The following is a 15297-nucleotide window of genomic DNA, read 5'->3' as shown; positions in this document are numbered from 1 at the left end:
AGCAAAAGCTAAACTCCTCTGAGTAGAAGGTTTATTTGTCAACTAGCTGGCTCTCCAGCACCGAGGAAAGCCAGTAAAAGACATCCGTGGGGAGTTTTCCTATTTATTAAAAATCACTTGGTTTATTGGAATAAATTGAAAAACACCCACCAGCAAGGCCAAGTGACCTGCAAAGCCAATCAGGACGAGATCAGTATCTGGGATATTGACTGGGCAAGATTCCACAGCAGGAAAAAAAAATACCTTCTGCTAAGAAAAGACATAGCTGTTTAGAGATCCAATGTTCAAACTATTTGTGTGCATAATTGGTGGTCTGGCCTCGATGTAAATGACCTTGGAAGGAGAGGTTGAGAGCACCATCTGGAGAAGGCAACTGAAAAGAGAGCTTCTGAAGCATTAATATAGGGCAAATAGCAGAGTGGCCAAACTCAGACACTGTTACAGAGAAAACAAATGCCATGGCAACCCCGCTTCCTCAGAAAAAGATGGGTAAGCCAGGTGTTACACGATTTTTCTTAATTACTCCTCTTGGCGCTACCATTTCTATCTAGTATAGATGGGATGAAGAAGGCAGGAAGGGAAGTAGAATGTAGTATTTTCATTCCAGCTCCCTGCCCTGGTTCACTGCTCTAGGAGACATTGGACCTCCACTCCACCAGGGGGCAGGCTACGCAGTACAGCGCATAGCAAGAGCCAAGATAGCCACGTGTAACAAGAAGAGTTGCATCCAGAGTAGACCCAATGTCACTTCCCTTTTAGATGCTCTCCTTATGAGGGCTGTCTGTCTCAGCTTTCCTGGACATGTTCATGCTCAGTGCATTCTCTGTGTCAAACGGATGAGATGCCAAGTAGTCCTTATAGACGCCATCAATCAGCTTGGCGGCATTGTTTCTGTCAAACCAGCAGTCTACTTGCGCTTGCCCATTGTAAATCTTCCTTTGTTTCCAGACCACTGGAACTCTGCGCCCTTTCACCTTCAGGATAGCCTCAGGCATCCCTTCTGTCAGAGGAGGAAATGGCTGATTACTCAGATTCTTGCCGTACTCTTCCGGAGCTCCTACAAGTTTGGCATCCTGGTTCAGGAACTGACCTGAGAGGAGAGAAAACTGATATAAGTTGAATGCAGGCAGCAGCTTCAATCTAATGTTGGTGATGTCAGGGGCAGGAGGGTTTGTCATGGATCAATGGACCCTCCCTGAAGGCATTCATTCATTCATTCATTCATTCATTGCCCAGTCTGTGATGGAGTCCATACACTGGACTATGTGAGGAGGGGAGAGATGAGATTTTTCTTATTGTCGTCTACCTTTTCTGGAAACTGCCCAGTTGCCAATGCTGAGACAGCAAATGGAGTTATTTAGCACAATGTCCTGCTAAGTTGGGAAGGCAACATAGTAGCAGGTAAGTAGGACATAGAGCCATGCCTCATCTCTGCTCTCCTCGGTAAGAGATCCTTCCTCATCCTACACACTCGTGTTGTGTAGGGCTAAGGGAGTGGAAGCAATCAGCTCACCCCTGACACTCAGCCTCCCATCCCCCAGGTCAAACGAGGGCATGCTGCAGGCCAACGGGGGCATGGATCTGCATCTGTGGGATGGAGCTTATGCTTGGCATCCAGACACAAGGAAACACAGCGAGCTTAAGTGCCAGGAAATCCTGCCTTCTAAACGGAGCTCCGAAAAAGACTCAGTTTTTATTTTTGGGCAAAGGGCTCATATGAGATTTCGAGTTTGAGAAGGCCAGCCAGCATGGCCTGCCTGCTTCTCACAGCAATTCTGATGACTCCCTAGGAAAGGCATCCACCTCTCGTGCTCAGTGCTGGGCTGCCCTGGATCTGTTTCTTCTTGCAGAATGGCAAGAAACCAGACCTTTGGATGACTGCTTCTCATCAATTCAAATTTTCAGAAGTCTAGTGAGAACTAGTGCATGAGACCTACTCCTGAAACAGGAATACAATTTTCAGGGCTAGGGAAATGCCTCAAAAACCAGTGAAAGCATTTAAGGACAATACTCAGGCTTGTCCTCTGACCCCCACCCCCCACATGCACATGTACCCCACACATACATGAACACACATACACATACAAAAAGGTAATCTAATTACCAGTGATATCTGAGTCTGAGTATCAGAGCTGAGCTGAGCTGATTGCTTCCGCTGCCCTATCTCTACTCAACAACGAGTGTGTAGGATGAGGAAGGATCCCTTACCGAGGAGAGCAGAGGCAAGGCATGGCTCTATGTCCTACTTACCTGCTATCATGTTGCCTTCCCAATTTAGCAGGATAAGCTAACTAACTCCGTTAGCTGTCTCAGCATTAGTAACTGGGCAATTTACAGAAGAGGCAGACCACAATGAGGAAAGTCTCATCTCTCTCCTCATGTAATCCGGTGCATGGACTCCATCATAGACTGGGCAATGGATGAATGAATGTCCCCAGGGAGGGTCCAGCTTAGGTCCAGTGGCCCATAAAAAAACACCCTGTGATGGTTTGTATATCCTAGGCCCAGGGAGTGGCACTATTAGAAGGTGTGGCATTATTCTTGTCAATAACGACCTAAGACAGGCTCAGTCTTGTTTATGAAATAAAAAAGAGGGGAGTTATGGAGAGCTTTTGGGGGTGCTTGGCAGGAATCTGACATTGGCCAAGGACAAGGAAATGGGCTGCTTGACAAGAATCTGACATTGGTCAAAGACAAGGAAATGGGCTTCAGGCAGGAATCTGACATTAGGCTAGAACAAGGAAGTCGGCTTCAGATGTGAAAATGACTTTGGGCTAGGACAGGGAAGTAGGCTTAGATATTTTGGTCATCCTGATAAGCCCTTAGAAATAGTGATCATGGGAGTGATCAAGGAATTTTGTTTATTGCCTTGCTTGTTCCTTAACTATTTGCATCTATTGTATTGCTAGTTCCTCAATCTAGAACTGACCTTATTACTTGCATGTAACTAAAATGGTACAAAAGCAAAAAGGAGGAGGTGGGATGGGATAGGGGACTAATGGAGGTAGAAATGGGGAAAGGGGATAACATCTGAAATGTAAATAAATAAAATATCCAATAAAAAATAAGTATTAAAAATTGTTTAAAAAAGAAGTTGTGGCCTTGTTGGAGTAGGTGTGTCATTGTGGGCGTGGGCTATAAGACCCTCATCCTAGCTGCCTGGAAGCCAGTTTCCTCATAGCAGCCTTCAGATGAAGATGTAGAACTCAGCTCTGCCTGCACCACACCTGCCTGGATGCTGCCATGCTCTTGTCATAATGATAATGGACTGAATCGCTGAACTGGTAAGCTAGCCCCAATTAAATGTTGTCCTTATAAGACTTGCCTTGGTCATGGTGTCTGTTCACAGTAAAACCCTAATGAAGACACCCTTACATATGAAGTTGGACTTTCTGCATGTAAAGATCCAGCATCTATGCCACCTGTGGATTGAAAATGCATGGGGGAAGCATGCACTGAGACTGAACATGTAGACATACTGTTTATGTCACCCATAAACAGTACAGTACAGTACAGCAACTAATTACATAGCACTGACATTGCTTTGGGTATAGTAAGTAGTTATTCAGAAGTTATTTAAAACAGGGGAGACTGTGAGTAGGTTTTATGTAAATTCTGCACATTTTATTACAAGGGACTTTGAGCATCCTTAGATTCTAGTAGTTGTGAGAGATCCTGAAACTATGGCCCCAGATGATGAAGAAGGATAAATTAACATAGAAGGACCACACCCTCACTGTAAATTTCTGTCAAGCTCATTATTTAGGCCATATGAGCTTCATTCGAGGAAACCTAGTTCTACCCTCTGATCACAGACCCAGCATGCAGGCACCTACCTAACAGTCCGTGGCAATTGTCGGAAAGGCCTTTGCTGTTGGCGATGTAGAAGCCCAGGTGGTTTCTCTGGAAGGGTGCTGGCTTTTTGTAAAGATGAATGAGGATGACAAAGGCAATGGTGCCCTGGATGGTGACGGTCACGTTGGCGTTGGCAGACACCGACACCTCCAGTCCTCGACTCCCTACCACCACACTCTGGTTGCAGGGGAGGACCAGCCTGTCTCCGCCATCCAGGATGACCCTGTTCGGTGTGATCTCCAGGTAAGATCTCTCTGGCCGGTTGACGAGGATGGTAATGGTGCGGAAGTATGTGCGCTGTTTCTTGTGACCATTTGGAGGTGCGGGGGCCCCAATAAGCTCTCCATTCACGGTCACACCTCAGAGGCCAAGAAAAGAACAGAGGTTAGAAAATCCACGTTTATTTTCTGGCTGAAGGCATCTGTTATGATTTGGGCATGAACTGTCTCTCCAAAAGGCTCATCTCTCAGGTGGTGGTTCTGTTATAAGAGGTTTTGGAAATTAGGAGGTAGGGGCCAGCTGGATGGAATAGGTCATTTGGAAGATGAACTCCTGGGATATCTCCTAGCAGCCTTACTGTTTCTCCTACTTCCTGATGTTTGGTTTCAGACCTGGAAACAAGGGACTGAGGTGCATGTTTTACATACCAAAGCACACCAGGCCTCTAGGTTCTCCCAGTATTCCTCAGTCCCTACCCTGTCCCCAACTTTCCAGCACAGAGTCTAGGCTACTCTTCCCCCAGAGGCTGCTTCCTATGTAGTCTAGGCATTTTGGTTGCTCTCTCTCTCTCTTCCTCTCTTCTCTCTGTGCACCTTCTCTCACTTTCTCTCTCCTTCCCTTCCCCCTCCTTTCCCCATGGTGACTTCCCTGGCCTTGGTTCTTGGGGCCAGTGAGCTTACCCACCAGAGAACAGCTTCCCAAGAAACCCGCCTTTCATATACTCTAATCTGGCTTAAGTTGGCTCATTTCACTGGTGTCGGATACATGATCTATCTATCACCCACCATCCATGAGGCCATCCCTGTCTGTCCCATACTCTGCCACCAGGACTCTTTCCCTCACCATGGGCCCAGAATTGATGGAGCCACATATTATGAACTCTGAAACTGGGAGCCAAAATAAAATTCTCTCCCTTAGGATTTCGATGTCACACATTTTATAACTTTTTACAGAAAGCCATAGATAGTATCTAATGAGTTTTCTTCCGCCTTTCTTATCTTTGTATCTGCCACCAAGACTGTTGTCTGGACTATACCTATCGGCCACTTAGCAGCTGCTGACTGAGTGAGTGAATGCATGAATGACATGAATGAGCTTCTCTCCATGTTCAAATATAGGAATAAGGAATAGGTTTAGGTCAAACTGCCATATAAAGTGGTTAATACCTCATGTACTTTTATTCCAGTGTCACTCAAGTGTCTGCCACTGTGGCATTGTGTCTACATGATGGGCATTGTGTCTCTAAGCTGGCAACAATCATAATTTAGAGATCCTTTGATGTCACTGAACAGAATCCAAATTTCAAATGACTTTTAATTCAGAAGGCCAATTACTTCTACTTAATATGTGTTTACTCTTGGATAAATCAGTTAAGATATTAATTTGAAGTTCCTTGTCTTACAAAACTAGCAGTATAAAACTTAAGGGAGTTTGGGGAGCATATCACAGAAAGAGGCTTATTTGAAAGCCATCGAGAGCCAGCCACTGAATGCAACTTCTCTGTTTACTTCCTTATAAGCACAACTGAAACTTTCCAGACTTCTGTGAGACCTGGAGGCTAGATCCCAGAGTTCAGTGGTCTGCCACTGAACAATAAGCAGATGCCATTGTACATGAAATATTTGGGGATAAATTTGATAATGTATGGGATTTCAGTTTATTAGGTAAAGAAGTCAGGGTAGAGGCAGCTCTCTCTGTGGTACGGGAATGTGTGTCAGAGAGCCTTAATGGGGGACCAGGAAGCAGATAGCATTGCAGCAAGGAGCCAGGTAAAATATATGTGCCCTTCCCCAAGAGTCAATCATAGTGACTCACTTCCTCCAAGTAAGCCTTTATACCCTGAGAGTTCTATAGCTTCTCAGACAGTGTCGTAATCGGGAGACAAAGCACTCAAAACATGAACTGTGAAGGATGTTACACATTCAAACCTTATAGGGCTCTTAAGAGGAGCGCTTCCAGGAAGGAATATGGGTAGGTGGCTGGCTCAGTGCTAGATGATTCTCAAATTATAAATTTATTTATTTATTAGAGATTTAACTCTGAGGTTAGAAAGGCCTGTGTGGTGGTGAACCTTGTCAACTTGACACAACCTAGAATCACCTGAGAAAAAGAGTCTCAAGGACAGACTGTCTATTTTGGATTGGCCTGGGGACCTGACTGCAGGATGGTGTCTTTTTTTTCTTTTCTTTTCTTTTCTTTTCTTTTCTTTCCTTTTCTTTTCTTTCTTTCTATCTTTCTTTTTCCTCTCTTTCTTTCTTTCTTTCTTTCTTTCTTTCTTTCTTTCTTTCTTTCTTTCTCTTTGTTTTTGGATTTTTAGGATGTCTCCCTTCTTCTATAACTGTCCACTCAGAGAATGTCTCCGTTCTATAACTGGTCATTCATATTCAGAACAGAGTATGAAATGTCCACTTTCTTTGACTAGGGACCACAAGGAAAGGTAGAACTTACCAGAGTCCAGGTGATCAGAGACCAGTCGTAGGATGTCCCCAGGCTCTCCATCAATGTTAAAGCAGACAGTGAGTTTGCTTAAGGGGAAATCCACTACAAAATGAGGATCACCGTCCACTACCAGGAGTAAGAAAAAAAATTATTGGTTAAATACTACTTTATGTTATAAGATGGATCATTTGTTTAATCATAATCATAGTGTTGCAAGAATATTGATTCTAAATAAGGAAAATGTACAGAAGAGTAGCGACGGCCCAAGGCTACTCAGTCAGCACACAGTGAGGGCACACCCACTTCTGTTCTCCTGAATTCAGATGTGATGGTGTTCCCATCACACTTCAGACTAGGCTTTGAGAGGTAAGATGATATTAAAATCGAAGGGAGATTTTCTATGACTACTGAGTTTGACTTCCCATGTGGACACTCCTATTAATTTCTTTGTCCCTTAACTGTCTAATCAAGGGACAAAAACCCAGAGCTTGAGAGACGGCTCAGTGACTAAGAGCACTGGCTTCCCATTCCTTTTCCCCTCCCCCCCGAAGAGGACCCAACTTCAGTTTCTAGTACCTTCATGGAAGCTTACAACTGTTCATAACTCCTGTTCCAGGGAATCAGACACCCTCCTCTGGTCTCTCTGGACATTGCATGTAAGTGGTACACAGACATGCATGCAGGCAAAACCGTCAAGCTCATAAAATAAAAATAAATAAATCTTTAAAAAAAAAAAGAGGGCTCTGGAGAGATGGCTCGGTGGTTCAGAGTGCTGATTGCTTTTCCAGAGGTCTGAGTTCAATTCCCAACAACCTTATGGTGGTTCACAACCATCTGTAATGGAGTCTGATGCCCTCTTCTGGTGTGTGTGAAGACAGCTACAGTGAACTCATAAATAAATAACTCTTTTAAATAATGATAATAATAGTAATAATAATAATAATATCTTTACTTATCTATGGTAAGAATTACATGGCAAATACTCTTTCTCCAACACAGTCTGGTGTGTCCAACCCTCATCCTGAGGATACAGCTATGAACAGGATTTAAACTTACTCAAATATTATGGAATTTTTTGAGTGAGCATATGTATGTGTGTGTGTGTATTTTCACACGTGCACAAGCGTTTGTGTCTGTGCACATGGAAGTATCCCTCTCTGTCACTCTCTGCCTTATTCACTGAATCTAGAGCTAGGCTGTCAGCCAGCAATCCCCATAGTACTGACTTACAGATGTGCATGTGGCATCTCGCTGCTGGGATTTGAACTCAGGTCCTCATGCTTGTACAAGTGCTCTTACTAAGCCATCCCCCATCCCCCAACCCCCGACCTCATTGTGGAATTTTCTTTTCCTTTTTGCAACCTATTTGTAGGTTCTAGAATGTAAATTTTGTAGATTGCAACATCATGTCATAACATGAAAGGTTGGACACTCCCGCTACACAGCCTCATAAGCATTTACAGTGTGAGCTGCCTGTAACCCTTGGCACTAATGATCAGTCCACATTCAGTCAGTGATGGGTAAAGCATAAAAGTTACTAGAAGGCTGAATATCGTAGTCAGTGTTAATGGTGCAAGTGTCCCTTTTGGGTCACACAGATGAGACTATAAGCCTCAGCCCTATTCTATGCCTTTTCTTCCTGTTTCCACCTCTGCTGAAGATAAGCAATATTGTCTCTTTCTCAGCAGACTCTCAGAGTCAATACCCATAGTCTTCTCTTACTACAGAATAACTCTCTGTTCTGTGTGAATATGTAGATGGGAAATGTGCATGCGCGCATGTATCTGTGTGGCTGTGTGTGTGTGTGTGTGTGTGTGTGTGTTGGAACTGTAAGCCTGGAGGACTTCAGTCTTTCCAAACTGCAGGGAAATCCACATCTTTCCTGTGACTCTGGCACTATCTCTCAGAAAAGGCATTGAATGAACTCAGCAGCTCTCACTGTGAAGAGCCTCAAGCCCCATGTGAATGGCAACATAAAGAAACAGAAGGTGAGGACTCGAGAGATAGCTCAGTCAGTAAAGGCAGCTGCCTCCCAAGTAGAGGAATCTGCACTCAATCCCTAAAACGCATGTAGAAAGCCAGATCTGGTAGACTGCGCTTTTTAATCTCAGCAATGGTGAATCGAGTGGATCTCAGGAGGAGATCCTGACTCAAATAAAATGTGTAAGGAACCTAAGAAATGATACATTGAAAACATAACTCCCCCTGCCCCCGTCCCCATCCTCACACAAGGGAAGTCATTCACTAGTTCCAAGAGTGTATGGAGGAGCCCAGCAGTCATCACTGCAGGCAGCATCCACAAGAAAGCTTTGCTTGTATTCCACAACTCACAAGCCATAAGAAAGCACCTTCCTTCTGTGGGACGCTCTGAGCTTCTATCCCCTCAGGTAGGGGGGTGAACATCACTGGAATGCCCTGGCTTTGTAAACACACATTTCTGGCTCATCAGCAGAAAGGAAAGAACAAAAACTTACAAAGGAAGATGTGGACATTGGGAGAACAACACCCAGATGTCCTTCCATCCGGATTCTTAGTATATTACATTCTTAGAAGATGCTGCCAAAAGGAAATTTTACTACTTCTTCAGTGTGTGCTTCCCTTCTAAGCTAAGGATTCAAAAACACACAAAAAAAAAACAAGACAAAACAAAAAACTCCTTCCTGTACAGCCAGACATCTTTATTTTTGTAACGCCGTTTTAAACTCTGGGATAGTAGATGCTGGAAGCACACTTCAGCTCTATAAAACCCAGCAACGAGCAGAGTGAACCTCCACTCTCCACCTCCTTTGCTGGCACTCCTGCCAGGCTGGGTCATCTCCTTGGTGTTTATACAATGGCTCGGGATAGTTCTTGTTCACTGCTCATGCTGCTTCTGAACAACACAGGGGAATGAGGGTGTGTTCTGTGAGCTACCGTTTTCTTTTTACTGGCTTCAGAGAACTCACAAATTTCTTACACTAAATTACACATTTACTTACCTGATGTTTTAGAGATTTTAATTCTTGGATCATATGGTTTCTTGAGAGTGGGTTCTGAAAAGGACACAAAAAAGAATAGCTGAAAGATTTTTTAAAAGATGTGTTTAAAATGTGTGGAGAAGCACAGAGAGCAGCAGGTGGAGACCAGAAATACACAACAGCTTTCAGATATATTTATAATAACCCCGAGAATTAAAAAGCCAAAGATCACAAATTCCAGGCAAGCCCGGGCTATAGAGTGTGACTCTATATCAAATAATAAAACAAAACCAAAAGCAAGAACTGAAAAGATCCTCCAAAAATGATTCAGGATCAGGGAAATGATTCAGCAGGTAAAGTCACTCACCTTGTCACCAAGCCTGAAAACCTGTGTTCAATACCTGAGACCCACAGGGTAGAGGGGAAAGCAACCTCCTCAAATTGTCCTCTGGTTTGTACTTGTATTCTGCACACTGCCCTTCCCCACCTTTACCCCTCCCCACAGGAACACACTCGCACAATAAATAAATGTAATAACATTTTATATAAGTAGACCAGGATGAAGTCTCACTAACTGCCAGCAGATGCTTCATCTATCTGAGATGGGAGACAGCCTGTGCTGAATGGCCTGAAATCCTCAATACATTCCCAGGACTACACACCCCACGGGAGAGGCATCTGGTATTAATAGAACACTCATTCTATACCAAAGGACACTGGCTTCATATTCACTGTTGGCAATAGTCCTTCATGAAACTTCCTACTATCCCCACTTACAGGTAAGTGACTGTACTCTTGGGGAGGTCCCTAAGTCTGTCTTAGCTGCTTGGGAGGGTCTGTGGAGTTGAACTTCATGTTCTCTCTGCTGTTGTAAGTGCTTGTCAGAGTTTAATGTGAGAAATAAATTAGCCAGCATTTGTGTGATTCTAGGAGGGCCTGATTAATTTCAGGCTCCTTTCTAGGAGATGGAAACTTGACAAGAACAATAAAGATGTTACCCATTAAAAATCAGCCCCACTTTCCACATGTTGGTAGTACCGATGATGTGGCCCTTGGCTTTAGTTTAAGTTTTCTCCTGTCACTAAGAACTCTGTCAACTCTCATCAAAAGGAGTGGTGTATAAATCACGAATTTTCAAGAGTGCACATGTTGGTTTTAAATGAATATATACTATTTGTTTCTGTCTTGTTGAGACAGGATCTTACTACATAGCCCAGGCTGAGCTCAAACTCAACAGCTCACTTCAGTGGGGAACATTTCTCAGCTTCTTGCCATTCTTTTCCACGCTTTTGGGAGCTACAGTTTAGAACAAGTATAGCTGTTTGAGGTAGCATCTGGTGACTGTGCCCTTCAGGCAGAGTCATTGTTTATAATATTACAATACGATAAAAAGAAAAAATAAACCAGACTTCTGTTGAGGTTCCCTTGGCCTTACAAGGAATTAGCTCTAATACAAAGGCTACCCCTGAGGCTGTGCTACCTGGCTGCGTGCCAGCCTCTCGAAGGTTCTGCACCACTGTTGCAGGTCCTGTGGCTGCAGACATGCCGTGGGTGTCCTCCAGCTGATTTGTGTGGAGCCCTGGTTTCTTCAGCTTCAGGGAGGTGAATGGGGTGAGGAAGTGGTAGTTCAAGGCTAAATCCTGGGCCTTCTGCCTCAGCTGCTCTTTCTCTCGCTCACTGTTGCTCTGCACCCAGGAGCTCAGCAGCTCCTTTACAGTGAGGTAGCTCCAAAGACGCTCGATGTGATTGAGGTCCTTCCCACCATCACTGGCCGAGCCAGGGGTGACTGAGACATCATTCCCCATCTTCCGGGATTCCACGGGGATGTCTCGTTTCAGGATGACAAATTTCTTACTGTTGCTGGCAGTGACCTCCACCTTCAGCTGATCAGACTTCTTGTCTGCCATCTTCCCTGCAATCACGATCTCAGAGCCATTGAAGTAGTTGGGGAACAGGGTTTTGGTTGCATGCTCTACTACGTCAGGAGGATAATCTACACGGATGTCAGAAAGAAGCGGGGTCCGGATCTCATCGTAGAACCTGCAGAGGTAGGACAGAAAGAATCAAGACCTGGCTGGGCTACAGGTGGTCAGTCCTGAAGGAAATCAGACTCTCAGAGGGTATGGGTCTGAGTGTGCACGTGATTGCGCCCCCTACTTCATTGTTAGGTGTTTTAACAGCAGACGACACAGCAGTGACCTAAGTCCCTCTAACGAGTGAACACTCACCATTTTACAGAGCTTCCACATCTGCAGAGCAAGGAAGACAGCAGCCTCCTTAGAATCAATCAAAATCTCCCACTGCCTAACCAATCCTTATTTTCTTGAAATAGTCTTCATGTGATATAATTTCAAAATTTCTCAAAACACCTGATAAATTTCTGCAGGACACACCTAAGTTTCTCAAAGTTCTATTTACAGTTTGTTCTTTAAAATCAACAATATGTTATGAAGGTACTTGGGACAACACATTAAACTTGGGAAGCCCACCTGGACCTTAGATAGCACTTTTGTGTGACACAGTATTTGTTTCTATTGGCATTTCCTGTGGGACTGTTACATGGCTGCTTCTTGCTAAGCAGTGATGCTACTATTAACTTTTCCCTTCTAAGAGTCTAGAAAGTGAGGGCCATGGGGGTTTGTCTCTACTTCCTTGCTTTAGGACGTGTAGCTCCATTTCCTCAAATGTCATCCATAGGCCTGAGAAGTTAAGAGTATCTTGCAGAGTCACTAGCTGTCTCCCTCTGTCTATTCGCTCCTTTTGAACTATAGTTTTCTAACTGAGCATGTGCCCATCTGCCTACAAAGCAAAATCTACAGCCTTTGTTGCAGACAGCTATGTCATGAGATCATGATTTCACCCGTGCAATATAATCAGGAGCCATATGTACGTCTTCCGAGACATGTGGTTGTAGTAAAATGGCCCATGTTCACTTCTGTTTCTTTTCTTCCTGTTGGGTCTAGAGATCAGAAATGACAGTGACTCCATTTCAACACTGCAGATAAGAATGATGCCTAAGGAGTGGGGCACAGAGCCCCAGTTGGTTCCTGACTATACAGGAGCAGAGACTAACCTTTATTAACCATTAAGGAGACTTAAATAAACCACTTAGGAAGCCATTACAGCTAGATATGTCTGTGGGGCATCTTGGCTTCTACACTTATCTTCTAGATATGTGTGAGGATCATAGGAGATAATGAATGTAGAAAATCCATGGCTTGTTTTAAGTTGTCTGGCAATGCAAGGTATGGAGAGCATTTCTGACAATGGCAGTTTAGATAATGGGTTTCAATGCAATTGCTTTTCCCTGTCACCTGATTAAACTCTGGTTCTGCTACACGGTGCAGTAGGGTTTCTCTCTTTAAATCTGGTTTTGGATAAGGTTTTATAAGATAGGAGGCAGATCTATGTGCTCACAATCCTCTGAGAAAACTGTTAGCCAGTCCCATAGCACTCACCTGTGTTGTTTGTGTATCTTAGAGACGGGCTGATCATTCATAAATTCCTTTGATTGTGGCAACTGAAATCTAGATCAAGCAGACTATTCCTTTGAAATAGATCCCATATTTGCACAATGCAGATTGAAGTACATGGGACTGAATCTGGGGACAATCCTTCCTTCAACAAATATCGAAATCACATGGTGTCTGACACAAGTTAATTCTGACTTAGAATACAAAAGTTCTATCTTCTTCCACTACTTCAAAAAATGTTTTTAAGTTTTCATCAGTTTTAATCGGTCGTTTCACTTCAAATTACAGTATGATCACTTTTCCAGTTATTCAAAATATCAGGATGTTGACCGTAACCTCAACTGATCACTAATATGCAATACTCGTGTTGAATCTTTACAAGTTTTCCTATTAAACTGTCCTCGGTTATAATTCTCATTTTGGCAGAAGAGGAAACTGAGGCAGAGACAGTCTTTAAAGCCTACCTAAAGTCACATATTAACCTCAAATTTGAATAGTTTCAAGAAAAAAAAAACATTAAGAGCCAGGCATGGTGGCACACACAAGGATTACCAAAAACGGTAGGGTCGGAGGGAACAGGATAACAAACTCAAGGCCACTTGGGGGAATTTAGCAAGGTCCACATCTCAAACCAAAATTACAGAAGGGCTAGCTCACTGGTGAGTGAATCATTTGTCTAGTATACACAAGCCCCTGGGCTCAATTACCAGTGCTACAAAAAGAAATAATTAAAAATAAATTTAAATATAAGAATAAAGCTCACTGTAACACTCCTGAACGCAATGAGCTGTCTTCATTTCCAGCAGATGAGAGAATATGGCCCAGTAAAAGGCCCCCTTAGCTCTGGGTTCTTACTACATCTGCCCCCAGCCCCTGGATATGAGAAGATGGACAACAAACCCAATAAGTTGTGCTCCAGCCTTCTCCTCCTCGAGAACGTGCCGTGTGAGACCGCAGTTCTCCAGCGAAAGTTTCTCTAACAGTTTGTAGTCCACGTCATTGCCGATGCCGACGGTAAAGATGCAGATCTGACCTCCAGTGGCTTCCTTGGTATTGCTGAGAATCTTGAGGGTATTGGTCTCCCCGAAGGTGGGTTTCCCATCGGTGAGGAAGATGATGAGGGACACACTTCGATCTTCAATGTCATTCTGGGCCACGTAGTTGTTGAGCAGTTTGATGGCAGTCTGAAGGGCCCCATTGATGTCTGTGCCTGTAGGACATCAACACAGGACAGCTCATGGCTTCTACCTCTGAGTGCACAGTCAGGGCTGCAGCTAGCCTTTGGCCACTCAGAGTCTGGTTAGTTCTTAGATATAGTGGTGGTGACTTTCTGGTCTATCTAGAAATCTGACAAGTGTTTGCTAACAAGTGTTTGCTAAGTGATTCAGAATTATCCTACCATAAAACCTTCTCCTGTGACGGGGAGGTGAACACACACACACACACACACACACACACACACACACACACGCACCACCCCAGCCATACTCCCCTGAAAAGGTGTTTGTAGTCAGCTCTCTGGTTAAAGTGACCAGACAGGGACGTAAGTATATGCTAAACAACTTTCTTGGTGTATGGGGAAGTTGGCAGTTGATTGGCTGAGGGGGAAAGAGCCTGCTGTAGTTGTGTTTCTGGATTGCCTAAAAATTCCATTCCACTTATCAGCCACATCCACCATCAGAATTCTGTGCTTAATGGAGTGTTGGACATCTGTTTCTTTTGATGATTCCTTCTAGAGGCTTGAGATAAAATGTGTACACCAAACTCCCTCATTTTAACGCATTTTTCAAAAAGATTTATTTATTTTATTTATATGGGTGTGCTTTAGCAATCTTCAGACACACCAGAAGAAGGCATCAAATCCCATTACAGATGGCTGTGAGTCACCATGTAGTTGTTAGGAATTAAACTCAGGACCTCTGGAAGAGCAGTCAGTGCTCTTAACTGCTGAGCGATCTCTCCAGCCACCTCATTGGGTTGTTTTTAAATAATTGGCATGAGATAAAATATATATGTCAACACGTTTTCACATTCGAAATACCATTTTTAGTAAAATGTATGAGTTGTGCTGGAATGGAAAAATGTACTATGTTTTAAAAAACCAAGTTATTTCCATAATTGCTTTCTGTCCTCAAAACAAACAGACTAGAAGCTGGACATAGTGGTGGATATGTCTATTCCCAGCACTCAGAAAGCTGAGGCAGGAGGATTACTGAGAGTTTGAGGTCATCCTGGACTATACAGTGCAACTGTATCAAAAGAGAAAAGAAGAAGAAGAAAAAGAAGAAGAAGAAGAAGAAAGAGGAGGAGTAGGAGGAAGAAGAGGAGGAGGAAGAGGAGGAGGAGGAGGAGGA

General features: G+C 43.7%; 1 protein-coding gene across 1 annotated transcript in view; it reads right to left on the bottom strand.

Moving 5' to 3' along the window:
• Window positions 1-206: 206 nt before the first annotated feature.
• The window catches only part of Itih5 (inter-alpha-trypsin inhibitor heavy chain 5), a 94715-nt gene continuing 79624 nt past the window's right edge, over window positions 207-15297 (bottom strand). The window contains exons 9-14 of the mRNA XM_028764931.1: window positions 13844-14153; window positions 10951-11510; window positions 9492-9545; window positions 6523-6639; window positions 3837-4214; window positions 207-1090 (exon numbers count right to left, since the gene is read on the bottom strand). Of these exons, the coding sequence (XP_028620764.1) occupies window positions 756-1090; window positions 3837-4214; window positions 6523-6639; window positions 9492-9545; window positions 10951-11510; window positions 13844-14153 (1754 nt within the window). The 3' untranslated portion in view covers window positions 207-755. The remainder of the gene's footprint in view (window positions 1091-3836; window positions 4215-6522; window positions 6640-9491; window positions 9546-10950; window positions 11511-13843; window positions 14154-15297) is intronic.

This window comes from Grammomys surdaster, unplaced genomic scaffold, assembly GCF_004785775.1.
Source record: "Grammomys surdaster isolate TR1022 unplaced genomic scaffold, NIH_TR_1.0 146, whole genome shotgun sequence".
In the NCBI taxonomy this organism is placed as follows: Eukaryota; Metazoa; Chordata; class Mammalia; order Rodentia; family Muridae; genus Grammomys; species Grammomys surdaster.
This window is presented reverse-complemented; position numbering and strand designations above follow the sequence as displayed.